The 17,626-nt window shown below is 37.7% G+C and overlaps 1 protein-coding gene across 1 annotated transcript in view; it reads left to right on the forward strand.

Annotated features, from left to right (window-relative positions):
- The window catches only part of PPP1CB (protein phosphatase 1 catalytic subunit beta), a 36,733-nt gene extending 20,729 nt beyond the window's left edge, over nt 1–16,004 (forward strand). The window contains exons 2-8 of the mRNA XM_081186479.1: nt 3,049–3,180; nt 5,943–6,173; nt 6,422–6,526; nt 9,982–10,053; nt 11,122–11,273; nt 12,002–12,136; nt 12,922–16,004. Of these exons, the coding sequence (XP_081042605.1) occupies nt 3,049–3,180; nt 5,943–6,173; nt 6,422–6,526; nt 9,982–10,053; nt 11,122–11,273; nt 12,002–12,136; nt 12,922–13,026 (932 nt within the window). The 3' untranslated portion in view covers nt 13,027–16,004. The remainder of the gene's footprint in view (nt 1–3,048; nt 3,181–5,942; nt 6,174–6,421; nt 6,527–9,981; nt 10,054–11,121; nt 11,274–12,001; nt 12,137–12,921) is intronic.
- Nucleotides 16,005–17,626: the final 1,622 nt, after the last annotated feature.

Here is a 17,626-nt window from a genome sequence, read left to right on the forward strand (position 1 = left end):
TAGAATAGAAAAATTGTCTCCTAACAACTCTTAGCAAGTATTCAAGGGAAGGGACTTGAACCTATGGTTGAGAGGGATACATGCCATGAGGTTTAAACAACAACAACATTTCACCACCACCACTAACTACATTTCCACCCTGCATTATACAGGGATGTTTTAGTAGGAATGAAAGGGGGGGAGATAATCCCCCCTTCCTCAATCTCCAGTGCCTCCCCCCAACTCTTCTGGATTACAGCTATTAAATACTCTGATTTGCAGGTGGCAGCCCCCAAGTTAAGCTTTTAACACTATAGGATGATGACTAGTGGCTCTTAGGTCTTGTCCAGAGAGTCGTCTGCTATCAGATCACTTTTAGCACATCGGGAGAAGGACTTTCTTTCCCTCCTGAATAATATACATAGGATTTACCAGTTCTTTTTTTCAAGCTGTCTGAAGTCCTGAGCTGGAAAGCTCGTCTTTGGAACTGGCACTCCACTGCCAGCAAAAGAGAAATGTTTACACTTGCAACCATTAGTCCTAAAATACACTTCATAAGTATTTTTTTTCTGATTTCAATGGTATTTCAAAGTGAGTGTTCTCCAGAGTGCCCGAGTAAACCTGTGAGTTTAAAGGATAGATATACAATTTCTGAAAAGTCTTGAAGCCAGTGTACAATATAATTTTTTTGCTCCTGTTGCAAAAAAACAGAAATATCTGCAATGCTTAAAGTTTATTTAAGAATATATTATGTAGAACTTAAATTGTTAGTATTAAAGTTAAAAGTCTTAAGTATCTGTTTTAAGTATAATGTTAGAGATAATGCTGCAAGCTGCAGTAGCTGTAAGGTACCTAAGAGTTTTGCCACTTGGAGAAATGGGAAAAAAACCTTTGATCAATTAGGGATGCATTAATTAACATATATCTAACCTGTCCTTCATCAAAATCAATGTTATGCAACTTAAAACCATAAATATATAAAGTTCTGTACTCAATTTAAGTGCTGAAAGCACTTGCTACCTGCAGTTTTATCTTAGAGGCATTTGACCTTCAGGAATGTGCCTTCCAAAATAGTAGCTACAGCAACATGTGCATACTAAAAACATAGTATGTTTTTCTCTAGAAATATTATCATATGCAAATCTATACAGATTCAAAACTTGAGATTTTCTGTTTAGTTCTTTGTTTGAACTATATGATGCTATAGGGAGCACTTAATTCATCAAAGCCATTCATATTCATTTGTTAGTTCAGTCCTGCTTTTCCATTTTTTAAAAAAGCAACCAGTTGAAAACATAATTAAGTTTTCAGATTAAAATACAGAGTTGGCCATAGGACGCCCAAAATGGGTTACGAATAAGACATCATGATTCAAATCCAGGATTGGAAACAGTATCAACATTATCCAGCCACCTAAGAAGAACCATACTGAATTGGATCAAAGGCCCATCTAGTCCATTGCTCTGTTCTAACAGTGGTTAGCCAGATGCCTGTGAGAAGCACATAAGCAGGATATGAACAGCCGGTGCTTAGAGGCATCCTGCCATTGATCCTAGAGGGTTGTACGTTTCCATCATGACTAGCATCCATTGATAGCCTCCTCCTATATGAATGTGTATACCTGTTGAGTCTATGTGATGTGGTAGACATTGCTACATCTGGTGGTAGCAAATTCTGTGGCTCAGCTATGTGCCATGCGAAGAAGTACTTTGTCATCAGCAAAAGTGTTTACCTTACTGTTCACCCTTAAGTCCAGATCATTTATGGACAAATTTAAAATGCTGGTCACAATACAGGCCTTGAAGGGAACCCGCTTCTTGTATCCCTCCATTGTTATTGCTGCCTTCTACTGCTTGCTCCTTAACCAGTTTCTAATCCTGAAGAGAACCTTTTCTCATATCCCAAGATTTTTAAACCTACTCAGGATTCTTTGGTGAAGTTCTAAGGATACAGTGTCTACTGGATCACCCCTATCCACATACTCATTGGCATCTCGGGATTGAGGAGCCCCCACTGATGTCATCTGTTGAAGTGATGAACAGGATTCTTTCACACTCCTTCAGATGTTGGTCCTGATAATTCCTCAACAAGCAAATCCCTTCCACATTTATGAGTAGATAGGTTCTCTGGTGGGAGACTCCTTAGCCTCCTTGCTCCATGAAGAAGATGAATTTTCTGTCAAGTAAGTACCTGCAGCACTTACTTGACACAAAATTATGGACCCCTTAAAGCATTTGGGCCAACAAAGAGGGGTAGTATCAGCAGTTGGAGCTATGCAGAAAGGCCCCTTTCTCCATGTGAGATAAAGGTGGCTCAAACAGAACTTGCTCCCTGGTTCTTGGGTCATCAAGCAATCTAGTCAAGCTTGGAATGGAGAAGCATGCAAGGATGTTTCCTGCTCCATCACTCTCAATCTTTGCTTGCAGTGTTCTGATGGGGTTGCCAAAATGAAACCAGGGAAGCTCATTAGTATAACAGTTTTCAAACCAATAAGGTCATATGACAGATCTGTATTCTTAAAGCTTACTTTCTTTTATTTGGACACCCAGTAAGTTCTTGATGGCAAACATTGTACATTGAGCACATTTTTCTACCCTCTGCAGATAATAACAGAATGATGAACCATAGTGTGCATTAAAAGTTAATGCCTACTTTATTATGACTTTGTTGATCAATGGATATGGCCCAATTCAGACAAATCATTTTACTATAAACTTAATATCTGGATAAATGTTAACCTGGGAAAGGTGCAGAGAGAAGAAATGGCATGGTGCATCTGAAACAGCACAACCGGACGCCTTCATCTGCCCCAGCTGCAGCAAGATATGTCTCTCCCATATCAGTCTTTACAGCTACAACAGGCACTGTAACCTTTGAACAGTTTGACTTCATCCCCAAAGGCACACTCCTCCATTGCCTCCCAAGACGGACCGATGCCAACCACATGCTTAAACACATTTTGGTTTAATGTGCTTTATAAATGCTGAGGAAGGCAAGGGCTTACTATTTGAAACACACTGTTTTCCTTGACATATTTTCATAGACCTGAATTTATCATTTGTCTTTCAGTGCGAGGATGTCGTCCAGGAAAGATTGTGCAGATGACAGAGGCCGAAGTTCGGGGCTTGTGTATAAAATCACGAGAAATCTTTCTTAGCCAGCCCATACTTCTGGAGCTAGAGGCACCGCTGAAGATCTGTGGTATGTGGTGATTAATGTTGTATACTGAAGAAGCAAAGCTTTTAACCTGCAAAATAATATTTGCCGAATGTTGCTATGTATTCAAAATATGTAAACAGTAAAGAGAAGCAAAACCATTTAACATGAAAAGATAGCCTGCTTACCCTACTAAAATGTGGTAATTTGATACACTTTTACTACATTGAGTGATTTATATCCTAAATACTCCTGCCAAGTCTTAAGCTAATTCAAAACCTGCTGTACAATGAAATACTGTATTTAATATATGGTAAATACTAATCTTGGGTTTAATTTAGTTCCTATATTATTAAAGTAATTTAGGAGACAAGACTTAAGTGCTAAAACACTTCATATTTTCACAGTTATTTTTCAGCCTACTTGTGCATTCTTTTTTGGGTAAGACCCAAAAGGGGAGTGTCTTGCCTTTTGATGTGAAGGTCAAGAATGCTTGCTAAACAACTTTAGGCTTTGGGAGGAATGGCAACATGCCACTGCAGTTGCACTCTGAATGCCTTCGTTTGCCTGAATCAGCATTCAACAGGAAGAGTTCTGCCATCACTAGCTGAGCTTCAGCTCTTTGAGAGGCTAGAAGATTTCAGAGGGACAGTACAGACTAGAAAAGCAAATGCAGTTGCATCTGGGCTTAGTTTAGTTTAAATAGTACTTTATTAGCAGGTTTAAAAGCATTTGAGTGTTTCTAAGTGCATTCAAATGATAGGTTAAAAACATCTGTTTGTAACCTATCATTTGAATGCACTTAGAAACACTCACAAACTGATTTGTAATTGAAGTATTTTTTACTATTATTTGATATTTTTATCCTATCCTTCCTCCCTAAAAGAGCTCATCAAAATAATAACACAATATAATTAAACATTACAATTAAACTGCTAAAACATTTTTTAAGAATATGTACAATTCCTAGCTCCTAAATGCATTTCAGGCCAGTGGTATGTTTGCTGTAGAGATAAGTCCTAGAAAAAGGCGTTGCCATTTATTTTTAAGGCACCAGCATGCTGCTCCTATTTCATTTATTTTAGTTGCTTATGATGCTGTTCTGTGAAGTATAAATCTATTTTTGTATTTCATTTTTTAATATGTAATGCTTTTTATGTTTAGGAGAACATTTTGTTCTTCTGTTAATTATTCTGTTTTTAATGTGTACTTGGTATTAGATCTTAATTTGTAATATTTTATTTTGTAATGTTTTGGTTGATGCTTTTAAGTTAGATTGTAGAGCACTTAGCGATTTAAAAAATTGGTATAAAAATGATTTTAAATAGTAATAAAGCCCTATTCTTTGCAAAATCTTGGTAATATTAAAGCCTGCAATATAGCAATAACTTTTTGTGTGCAGCATGATAAAAACTAGTAGTTAGTATGTAGAAGCAATAACAGCTGTCCACATGGAGATTACAACATAGTAGGAAGGCAGTACAATTTCCTGACTGTTAGTAGCGGCATAGGAATGTGTGAGTGGTACTATTATAAAAAGTGTCTACAACAAGCATATGAAAAATGTAGCATGCCTTGAGGCCAAGAAGGTATCTGTGATTTATTTAAATACTTCAGGTTGTATCCAACTAACTTCTACTTAGAATAGACCCATTGGAATCGATGGTCCTAAATTAGTCAAGTCCATTAATTTCAGTGGGCCTACTCTGAGTAGGCTATCCTTGGATACAACCGTTAAACTTCTTAAAGAGTGCAACAGTATAAAAGCTTCCATTTTCAAGGTGAAAAGTAAACTAGGAGAATGCTTGCCACCACCCAAAAAATGTGGCAGCAAGCCTGTTAAATGGTACATCTTTAATAACTGTATTGCACTGATCCTATAGGATCTGAACTGGCTTCCTGTACACAACTGGTTGGATTTCAGAGTGTTAATAATATCTTGCACAACCCTAAAAGTTTGGTGCAAGGGTATGTGAGAGAATGTTTTCCCCATTTTGTCCTGACTGATCATTAAAATCTACCTAGAAGTGTGTTTGGTGTCCATCCTCCCTGTCTCCCCTTTGGAAGCTGGTGGGGGGATGTTGGGGAGGGCCTTTTTCACTGCAGCACCTTAGTTATTGAACAGCTTCCCCTCAGAGACTTGGGAGGTAATAGTGGCGGGGTCTTTTTGATGACCAGTTAAAACCTGACTGTTTGCATAGGTTTTTGGCTCATACTAATTTTAGCTTGCAGTGGGATCTGGTGGTTTACTTCATTGTTGATGGTGATTTTATCATATATTATATTGTATTAAAAGGTTTATGTAATGTATACTCTGCACTAAGAACTTAGAATAGAGGGTGAAAGAGAAATATTTTAATAAACTTAAATTGTCTCAAATGTTAGTCACATACAGTGGTACCCCGGGTTACAGACGCTTCTGGTTACAGACGCTTAAGGTTACAGACTCTGCTAACCCAGAAATAGTACCTCAGGTTAAGAACTTTGCTTCAGGATGCTAACAGAAATTGCACAGCAGCGGCGCGGTGGCAGCGGGAGGCCCCATTAGCTAAAGTGTTGCTTCAGGTTCAGAACAGTTTCAGGTTCAGAACAGACCTCCAGAACGAATTAAGTTATTAACCCGAGGTACCACTGTACAGAGTAGGCCTATTGAAATTAATGGACATAACGAAGTGGAATTGAGGAGGAAACAACCCCCTTAGTATTTTACCGCCAAAGCAGAGTATATGTTTTGGTTTTTACTACCAACTGTGGATTTTCTTCTAATAATTGTTTCATAAATATATCTGCAATCTTAATTTTTGTAGGTGACATCCACGGTCAATATACAGATTTGCTTCGGTTGTTTGAGTATGGCGGATTTCCACCTGAAGCCAACTATCTATTTCTGGGGGATTATGTGGATAGAGGCAAACAATCCTTGGAAACCATCTGCTTATTACTTGCATATAAAATCAAATATCCAGAGAATTTTTTCCTCCTGAGGGGAAACCATGAGTGTGCTAGTATTAATCGCATCTATGGATTCTATGATGAATGTAAGTAGAGTCTTATATAAATGTTTCTAGTAGTTACTCTTTTTATGATATGCTTTGAAACTTGTAGAAAAATTCACTTAACAATATTGAATTAATACTATTTTATGTTTCTCTTTAAACTTGTGAAATAACCTCTGAATTGCCTTTGCATTCAGCAGTTACTTAAATAAAGATGGCACTCTTTTTGAATGGTCAGACTACCGTATGTAATGTGATTAAATAAATTGCTGCTCTTCTAATCCCACCAGGTAAACGGCGGTTTAATATCAAGCTCTGGAAGACATTTACAGACTGTTTTAATTGCCTGCCTATTGCAGCCATTGTAGATGAGAAGATTTTCTGCTGCCATGGAGGTAAGCAGAACACATCTTTCATAGCAGTTAAATTACTTGTTTCTTCAAAGTTTGGACAAAAGTCCAACCAATGAGTTTTCCTTTCCCTTACCTCTTAACTAATATCAAATAAAATAAATTTGAAATGCAGTATAATGCCAGCATCTAGAATATCATTGGTTTCCCAGAATCTAGCCAGAGAAATCTTGATGAATGAGCATATACAGCTTGCCAGCAGGGTATAGCAGTTTGATTAATTTTTTATAGTCCTGAAGAAGGCAGAGGTTATAGATTTGAAGTGATGGGTGTGTTGACCTCTGGGTCTTTTGACTGAATTTAGTGTTCAGTTTTAAATACTGGTCCTTTATCATTTGGCCTTCCCTCATTCTTCAGGCTCATTACAAAGATTGTGGTGATCTTAGATAGCATTTTCAAGGCAACAGAGCATACATCCGTACCTCTTGGCTATCATTAAGGACATCAGCATAGGAAAATAGCCTACAGAAGAATTGATGAAGGATGTGAGAAGCCTCAAGGAAGCAAAACTTCCTGCTGAGCAGGAATTTTAAGTTACTTAATTCCATCTCAGGGATTTGCAGCACCCACATGACCACATCACTAAGTGGTCCTGTCCTTCAAGAAGGAAGTGCATTTACTAGCCCAGCTCAACCGTATTGGAGCCTACTATGAGTAGTGCCTCTGGTCATCTTCCTGGGTCCTCAGAGGATTCTCAACCATTGGATAGAATGCAACGGCCATCTCTGAAAGTGAAACGGTATCCCTATTTCAGTCTGTTAACCGCAAAAATAGGACCATATCCTCAAGAGATCATGCTTCTATTCTGCTAGGTAGAAAGGTGCATCTCTTTGAGCTAATAATATATTGGTATGAACAATCAGGAAGCCAGCTGGCTCAAAGGGAAATGAACTTTGGAGAGTAAACCATAGCCCAAATTTCATTCAGAGTTTGAGCATTTGGTCTCTGGTCAGGCCTCCACATTTGACCCACCAGGCCATTTTCAGAAAGCCAAACCCACATGAGCATTGGGCAAGGGTGGGATTCCAAAGGAACAAATCAGGAACTTAAAGGTCCCAGTTGTTCTTTGGATCTAGTATGGCATGCTTCCACTCACCCATCAGCTGTGATGGGCAGATTATCGTGCACCTTCAGCCCCCTCACCCATGGTTCACTTGCTTTGAAATCCCAAGAATCGGGGCTTCAAAGAGAATCTTTAAAGGGAATAGTGACATCAGGTGATAGACAGGTGGGTGGCCTTGCCCACCTATCAACTTTGGTCCACCAGGCATGGGGAAGGTAAAGAACTGCCCCTCTGGCCAGAAAAGATTCCCAGCCCTTTCTTCCTGAAAAGAGTGCTGATCAAGATGGGATAAATTGTGATATTCTTGGAATAAATTGCTGAAGTGTTGAAGAAGCCAAATTCAGAAGAAATTATCAGGATTCCCATCCTAGAAATAATCACAATGTGGATAAATCGGAACACTCAGCCATTATTGAAGCGCCTCACAAATACTTGGTTTGCTTCCTAATACATTTGCAAAATACATGTGTCGCACGGTTGTTTCTGTTCTGTCTCCTTTTTAAAAAGTTGTACTAGCTTAAAGTCTTAAAAGAAATTAACCTTTTTAGTTTATGTGTTACAATGATATGGATAGACTGCTTGCAGGGATGTGCCTGATTATGTGCCCTTTGGATCCTTGCCCATTACAGCTGGTGAAATTGAGCCTGGGGGGAGGGTTATTTCCTGGTTGTGGGCGACAGCGTCATTATGTAAGGGAGTGGTGCCTGCCACTTTGGTGGTGCAATCATTAGCAGGGGGAAAGCCAGCCTGGTCACTAATACTCTCCATTGGAGGAAAGTGTTTGAGAGGGTCATGCTAGAACAACTACAGATACTTTTGGATAAGACTGATTTATCTGGATCGATACTAGTCTAGATTCAGAAACAAATTAGTATTAGACATCATGATGACCTTTATGGCAATAGGAGCAGTGGAAGTGCAAGCCCACTCTTGCTGCTGTATCTCTTAGTGGTCTTTGATATTATTATTATTAGTAATTATGTGTCCTTCACCAGCAGGTCCCAGGGCAGGTTAAAATAGTTATATTATTAAAATAGTTATTTATTCCTGCCCCGTGGAACTCCTTGCCAATAGAAGTTCAGCAGGAGTCACCCCTGCTTGCTTTCACATATCTTTTGAATACACTGTTGTTCAAACAGGCCTTCGTAACATGACTCTTGCTATCAGCCAGTTTTCATTGATATGTTGATGTTTTTGCTGTTATTGTAATGTTGTGTTTTTATGTTTGCACATTGCCTATGAAAGTGTAGTTTGTAAATATTTCACAAACTTGGCTCAGATATTTTCTCCATCATAGCTTAAGCTGGAGAACCACCCCTTAAAATAATTGGTTTAGTAAACTTTTGCAGCTTGGTATAGAATAAAAATAATTTTGTAACCTATATTGACAGAGGGAAATATCCAAGTAGAAGTCATCAGTGAGGGAGGTGTCTCGGTATGCCTGCTACTTGAATTCAATTCTTTTTAGTGAAATAGGTATCTTGTCCTCAGATGTAAATTATTTTGCATTTGTTTAACAATGAAATTATTCCAAGTAAGGATCACTTAATTTTAAATTAAAGTTTCTTCATTATGAAGAATAAGTGTTCCTTAGGCATCTATATATCTGAAGGAGCGTCTCCCCCCCCCCCATCGTTCTACCCGGACACTGAGGTCCAGCACCGAGGGCCTTCTGGCAGTTCCCTCACTGCGAGAAGCCAAGTTACAGGGAACCAGGCAGAAGGCCTTCTCGGTAGTGGCGCCTTCCCTGTGGAACACCCTCCCACCAGATGTCAAAGAGAACAACAGCTACCAGGCTTTTAGAAGACATCTGAAGGCAGCCCTGTTTCGGGAAGCTTTTAATGTTTGATGTATTATAGTATTTTAATATTCTTTTGGAAGCCGCCCAGAGTGGCTGGGGAAGCCCAGCCAGATGGGCGGGGTATAAATAAATAAATTATTATTATTATTATTATTATTATTATTATTATTATTATTATTATTATTATTATTTATTATCTTGTACACCTTGAGCAATTTTATAAAGAGAAACAAACCCCACAGTCATGAAATGGAGAGCTCTTAATGCTTCCAATAAAGAATGGATGTTTTGTGCAGTTTATTCTTAAATGTTTAGAACACAATTGCATGCTCTCTGTTAGCAATTTTTTGTGATAAAAATTAGTTTTATATTCATTTGCAAAATCTTAGAGATGGACCTGTCTCAGTGTAATAGCTATTGAGCCATGAGGTTGGGTATGAGCATAAAAAAATCAAATGGATATGGCTACCAATTGGATGGCATTACATTGGAAAATAAAGGAACCTATTGTCTAAATTCTTTTCATTGACATCTTCTATGAACAATGAAAATGAGTTTTCTCATTCATGTTGTCAGGACTGTCACCAGATCTGCAATCAATGGAACAGATTCGAAGAATTATGAGACCCACAGATGTTCCTGACACAGGTAAGGCCCACCTGCACAAATTGCTGCTCACTGTAAATAATTTTAAAATTGTATTGTGGCATATATCAGTAGTGTGTTCAAAGAGGTAGTGAAACTTCCCATCTGAAGGGTTTTGAGGAGCGCTATTATACTTGTGCTGCTTGGAAGCTAAAACTCCTTGTTTTCATCATTTGAGGTACAAATTGAAAAGAGCCATGTGGAAGTTACCTAGTTTTGAACATAAGGGATTAGATCCAGACTTAGTTGCACTATTATTCCCTTGATTTCACCCAAACCTATATTAAATTGATTTTTGGATGCTGAAGAAGGTAGAGGGTGTGGGTGGGTGTGGGTGTGTAATAGAGAAGCAGCATAGCTTGTTAATTAGAACTTTTAAGTTCTCTCTTTTTAAATCCATATTGCATTCTAGAGTGTGACTTGAAGCAATTTGGTTGTAAGACAGTAGTTGTAGGTAGTAGCCTTGGAAACTAAACTTAGTAAAGTAAAAATAAACATGTGTATCTGTATAGTACTTTATAGAAGCAGAGATTCAAATAGAGGATTTCCTAATTTTAAGTTAAACCTGAGTCCCTATGCAAGGTGGCTGAAATTTTGGCATATAGGAAAACCTTTGTCTTCTGCTGCATCTCTAATGCTACTCCAGCATTAAACAGGAAACAGTAATTTTTGGAGAGCGAGGTTCATACTGAATCCATCAACATGAGGCATGCCTGAGCTACGATTTCAGGATTTTTTGGATCTATGGACATTTGTTGATTTGTTTTCATTCTAAACAACTTGATTTTTCTTGCTGGAAGAAAGTTAAAGATACTGACTCAGTTTGCACATCATATAAAGCCATAGTTTAAAACAAGCTATGGTTTAATGTGATGTGCACATCAGACCACAGACCATAGAAAAAGTTTGCATTGTTGTCTCCAGTAGGAGTACATTGCAAATCTATAACTGTTACACTTGTACTTTGTGTACAAAGTATGCATACCAAAATCTCAATCATGAGAGGTAAATATTTTGTACCAAAAAGAACACATTAGGGTCCTGTTTGAGACTTGTGCTCTTACTTTCAAGGCTTGCTCTGTGACCTGCTGTGGTCTGATCCAGACAAGGATGTGCAGGGCTGGGGTGAAAATGATCGTGGTGTCTCCTTCACTTTTGGAGCTGATGTGGTCAGCAAGTTCTTGAATCGTCATGATTTGGATTTGATTTGTCGAGCTCATCAGGTATGAATTTGCTTCTTTCTAATTTGGGATCTTTACCTTCTAGTTTCCAGGGCTCTATGTCATTTACAAATACAAATATGGTGACAAGTAGGTGAGCTAGTGCAGATCAGGCTACAAATTTAGCTATATATAGTCTTTAGAACTGCCCTGAGATCTACCGGTATAGGGCAGTATACAGATTTAATAAATAATCTTAAATAATATTGAACACAAAGCTGCCCGAGCTGTCACATCCTCTCTGCACACATATTTCTGGATTTTGAGTCCTTTGTTTCAAAAATGTTGCAGAAAAACTGGAGGTCTTTGTGTAACTAGTCTACAGCACAAAGAATAATTTGCTTAAACTTGTTTGTATTCTGTACCTTCTGATTTCTGTACTTCAAATTACCTTTTTTACCTACTTCAAATTAGTTTCCTTCCCACCATGGAGCAGGCTTTCATTGGTGCAATTTACCTTGGTGCTCCTCTTGGAGCCCTCCATATACCCCTAAAATTGCTTTTGGGGAGGCAGTGGGGAGCTGAGAAGAAAGAAAATTCCCATTGTGTTTGGAGAAGCCAACTTGCATGGTAATGGATCTTGCATGGAATCTTAAGTTGTGTTGCATTCATTTTGCTATGTGTTCTCTGAAAACTCTTAGACTGCAGGTTATGGGATAAACATTTTGGCTCAGATTACAAAAATATTTTAAGTTACATCAATATTGGTTATGTGTTTTTCTCACTGACAGGTAGTTGAAGATGGCTATGAATTCTTTGCTAAACGACAGCTGGTTACCCTATTTTCTGCTCCTAATTACTGTGGAGAATTTGACAATGCTGGTGGCATGATGAGTGTGGATGAAACTTTGATGTGCTCTTTTCAGGTATGATAAACATTGATTATAACCTCTATATTGAGAGGATAGGTCAGAAAGTTACTATCATTGTACGGCTTGAATAAAACTAGAGTTAGCCGGGGCAACCCAGCCAATTAAGTGAGGTATAAATAATAAAATTATTTATTTATTTATTATTGAACTTTTAAGGTGCACTGTTGCTTGTATCTCCCTTGTTGAAGGCTAGCATTCTCAGCAAATGTTATGATCTTCCTTTAGTTCAAAACTAATTTTCTAATACCTCATTGTCATAGTATTACTAAGCTAAGGTGAATATTTGCCTAAATAAAATGGGATCAAGCCACTCTGTTGATGGAGTCTCTTGAAAAATAATAAATAAAATGGATTACTCTGAACTGGCTAGGGGTGTCTGGTTCTCTGAGGCTGCCTTAGACGGAGTCAGACCATTGGTTCATCTAGCCCAGTATTTTCTACTGCAGCTGGTTAAAGTCTTCCCTAGATCTTTTAACTGGAAGTTGCTGGGGATTACTGTATTTACTCAAATCTAATGTGCACCCTAATTTTTGTGAGTGTTATTTGGCCAAGGAAGGTGCGCATTACATTTGAGTAAATATGGGACCATCTGTATGCAAAGTACTATGCTCTGACAGTTTGCTATCATCCCTACCTGGTTAGATGAGTCCACAGAATGGGTAGCCCTAGCTGTTAAATAATTCTTTTTGTACTTTGCAAATGCATATTCAACAGTTGTTGTAAATAGTTGTGTTGGTTTGAAGAGAAGTTTATTCATCTTCTTAATTCATCCTCTTAAGATTCTGAAACCATCTGAGAAGAAAGCAAAGTACCAGTATGGTGGACTGAACTCTGGACGTCCCGTCACTCCACCTCGCACAGCTAATCCTCCGAAGAAGAGGTGAAGAAAGGAATATCATAGAAAACCCATCAGATCTATTAAGGACAAAACTCCATATATACAGTATATAATAAGTGTGCACTGTAAAACCATCCAGCCATTTGACACCCTTTATGATGTCACATCTTTAACTTAAAGAGACGGGTAAAGGATCTTTAATATTTTCTAGTTGACAGATGTGCAACACTGTATTGTAACAAGTATACTCCAAGCTCTAATAACCAACATAGAGTAAAATCAAATCTAAACAAATTATTTTGGTTGCATATTCACATCACAGTTTTAAAGTTGACCAACATCCCAATTTAAGCTTGATGTAATAGTTAAATCAGATGAGAGCATGATGTTTCATTTGTGTAATGTGGTCTTACTGTTGCTTGATTGCTTTTATTTCTCTTATTTTGTAGCTAGAATGATGGCAAAGTATCTAGTCATGTTTCCTGGCTGAAAATGATTTGTGGAAGGGATTTTTGGGGCAGCTGCTGTTCTCCCTCTTCCCAGTATTCTTGCTAACTAAATGTGTGCCCCATAATAGGAGTTTAAAGACACAAACCAATCTCAAGCTCGTGACTCCAGTAATGCTCCTTATCCAGACAACCCAACAGTCAGTATTTCTCATGACAAAAAACTTATTACTTTTTATCTTAGATTGCCACAGGATGACTTTGTTCATTGCACCATTTTAAACTAACATTACACTCACAATGACACTTCATTTAACTTAAATAGGGCAAGAATGGTATTACTTATTAGTCGATAACTTGATTATGTGGTACCTTGCATTAGATTTTATTAGCATGAAACACCTTTTGGCATGCTTAGCTTCCTGATAATGTCATATTTGCATTAAAGTACATTCTGCATAGCTCACCAAACATGAAGATCCTTCTCTGATATGCCTGGAAAAGCTAGCTCTCTTCTTCCTCTCCTCTTCCCTGCCCAACTGTGCACTCTGCCCCACCCTCCAGGAGGGTATATTTAAATGGATGTTGATCATTGAGCAGTAGGTTAACTATGGCTAGTGGTGGTTGGACTGTCTAATATTGCCATGTGAATGTTCTACATGATTGTAAGGCTTATGTCACTAAAGATTTATATCCTCTGGATTTTCATGACCAAGGTTCATATACTATTGTAGAAACTTCGGCTTTGTAGTGTACTATAGTAGCAATAATTTCTGTACATGATTGAGAGTTGATGCAGTATTTCTTTTCCTGTTTTCCTTAAAGGGTTCATATTGGCAAATGGCAAAGTGTAAAGAAATGTGCAAAGATTGTAAACAGAAAAAATTGAAAGGCAGCGACTTGATTGGAAATTAATACAATGTTTTTTTTATTGAACACTGTCAAATGTGCAAAGATTGTAAACGGATAAAAATTGAAAGGCAAGGACTTGATTGGATATTAATACAATGTTTTTTATTGAACACAGTCAAATTTATAAGATTACTTAGTAGGGAAGCTTCCAGTTTAAATTATTCTAAATGTGCAACAATGTAGAACTCTTTAATATTGTCTTTGCAAATGTTAAATCGAGAATTCTGGCAACTTGCATTTAATGAACTGACACGTATTATGCAAGGGATTTCTGGCAAAGTGAAAAGTTCTTACATGGATTTAAGTCTCTTTTCTAATTCCGTTTTGTTTTAAAACACATATTAAATGTAGGATTTTTCATTTAGTAAAGTTGTTTAATTGATTTGAAGTCTGACTGGTTATTCCAATCTTTGTTATGAAATAATTTGCCTTTGATGGCATACATTATGAGATGCAGACAAAAGCTTAATATTGACACTAATATAGATTTGTGTTGGTGGATATTTAAAAATACAGCAGCTCTGTATGGAAAAAATCACCTCAAAGAAGGTAAACGGAATGTGACAAGATGGAAGCAAAGCTTTGCCATATCCAGCTCTCTCTCTTTCTATTTTTTTTTTTTGTAAAGTGGGTAACTTTGTCATTTTTACACTGTAAGAGCACCTTCATTTCAGATAATATAAAGGAGCCCAAAATGTGTTTAAGGGCAGTAGTTCAATATGTATAATTGGGTTTAACAAATTATTTTGGGAAATTGCTTTTACAACATTGCCCATGTATGCAGGCGTGCATGTGAAGCCATCTTGAAAGACAGAAACATTTACTTGCGCTGTAATTTGTATTCTTTTTCTGTCCTCCACCTCACTTGTCACTACTTAACGTCTGATAACATACTGCAAATTTTAAAATACCAGTGAAGCCAACAAAGAATGTAATGGCTAAAACCACTAGTTATAATAATTACCTGTAAACAACTTTTCTGGAAGCGTATTCTTTGAAGCTACTTAAGACTGCTCATGATCAGTTTTTAGATCCTGCCCATGAATACAAATGCTGGTCTCTGTAGGCTTGAGGGTGAGGTCTAGTCCTTACTAACAGATGCCACCGGGGAATCAAGTGAGATGTGTCATTTTCTTGGCTTTGCGATTTGTGTTAAATATTTTGGCCAAGGGTGTGTAGCCTTTCTGTGTAACCAGAATGGAACTAGTGATGTATTTCAGCATGGTTCTAACTATTACTTTACTGTCCTCTCCCCTTTTTCTCTTTCCTTAATAAAAGGAAACAGACACCTTTTACTGCCCCCCTTAAAGCTTCTATGTCTTTTTTTTTGTAGTATTCTCCTATAATTTACTAGTAAGTAACCTTTATTTACCGTAGTAAGCTTTCGTTCCTACTATTATTCCGTCAGAATGTGTCATGTAAGCAGCTTATTCAAAGACAACCTTGTGCAAAGGAGTCTAGGCTGCTGGATTCCTAAATAAAATTAGTTCACATGATAGTTTTTGAACAAATTTTACAACTGACCTGCTTTTTTCACATGTGTGACTGCACATAAATTGTTTGAAACCCATCGTGTGGATGCAAAACATGACATCTGAGTTGGTTGTGTCTTGCTGGCTTGGAAGGAAATTTGAGTTTTAGGAATAAACTTTACTAAACCACTTGATTCTGTATTCAAGTCTTGTTTTGCACACTGTAGCTGACTCAATCTCAGACCACCACATTATTTTGTAGACTGTTTCCCCAGACAGTCATGTTCCCCAAACGGTTGCATGTACTATTTAAATCCATTATAGATTTCATGTTTCAAAACTGAAGGTTTCAATGCTGTTGATTTCATTAGGACTTCGTTGAGACATATTAAAACCATTTGAAGTATCTGGGGATGTGGGGAAGAGTTAGATAATGAAATGAGGGCAGGGACCCCGTGTCATCATTTAGGAGATACAAAAGTGCAACATAACCTTAAAGAGATGTGCAAATGGTACTGTTGCTCTAGAAACTTGCAAGATGGTGCTAATGAAAAGAGATTATGTGTAGAAGTGTTTCTCCCCTGGAGATGAAAAATCCCTCTTGGAACCAAAACAACAAACATACATGAAAAAGAGCCCCCCAGATTTAGGAAATTGTAGGACTGTTTTACAGATTGATATTGAGGTCCCCATTTGTGTATTGATAAAAATCTGTTGGAACATTTCATTTTTTGATTTCTTTCCCAACAGTACTAATGGATGAACTGTAACTGGTTGTCGTTTGAGGTCATAAAATTTACTTGATTATGCTGGGGAATCTTTTATGTAGCATCATCATGGTACATGGCCTTGGTTGCATTTAGCTAATCTACTTTCAGTTATCTCTGTGGAGCTAGTGGAAAAATCAATATGTTGCTCAGAGGTTTAACAAATTCTGTGACCAACCAGTTGAATGCTGTAATTTGTCTAAATTATGCAAATTTGCTTGCATAATTTAAGTGCTTTCTTGTTTTGCAGTCTTGCTTTTGCTTGTCAACACCTCTTCCTCTCCTTTTCTTTTCTCCACTGGCCTCCTGTTAGGTATCTGTTTTCAGCCTTCTGTTATTCTCTTGCTACATACTGTAGCTGGGTGACCTTATCAGATCCCATGGCTTTAATGCCATTTATATATTGATGACAACCAGCCCTACCTCTCTATTACCAGAACACATTCCTTTCTCCAATCTCGCATGTACCTGATATTTCTGCCCTGCCCGATCAGATCCAGCATCCTGTTTTTCACAGTGGCCAACCACATGTCTCCATGCTCTGCTTTTAGGCTTTCTAAAAGCAACAGTCTTCTGCTATATCAGGTTACAAGCCATTGCTTCCAGTCTGCATGGCCTATGAGCTTACATGATGGGAGTTGTGCTCAGCATCTGGAGGCCATAATGTTGGCTACTCCAGTTCTATAAAAGTGTCGTGATGAATAGATCACACACCATGAATTGGTCTGACTTCCTTTTAAAGGTATCTAAGCTGGAGGCCATCATAGTATCTTGTACCTATAAAATTTGGTTTGCTTTGCTTGAAGTACTTCTTACAAGTTGTGAAACTAATACCAATTACTGACATTGGGTGACCCAACACTTCTACACACGATGCATAATTTGATAAACATGCTATGACTTCTTTTGTGAACCACCCTGAAATCTGCAGATGAAGGACTGTATACAAATTTAACAATTTTTTTAAAAAAAAATATTCTTTATTGGAAAATAAAAAGTACAAAATTACAAGTGCACAGAATAAGATAAGACACGAAAAAGAAGAAACA

This window comes from Podarcis bocagei (assembly GCF_964188305.1).
Source record: "Podarcis bocagei genome assembly, chromosome: 3".
Taxonomy (NCBI): domain Eukaryota; kingdom Metazoa; phylum Chordata; class Lepidosauria; order Squamata; family Lacertidae; genus Podarcis; species Podarcis bocagei.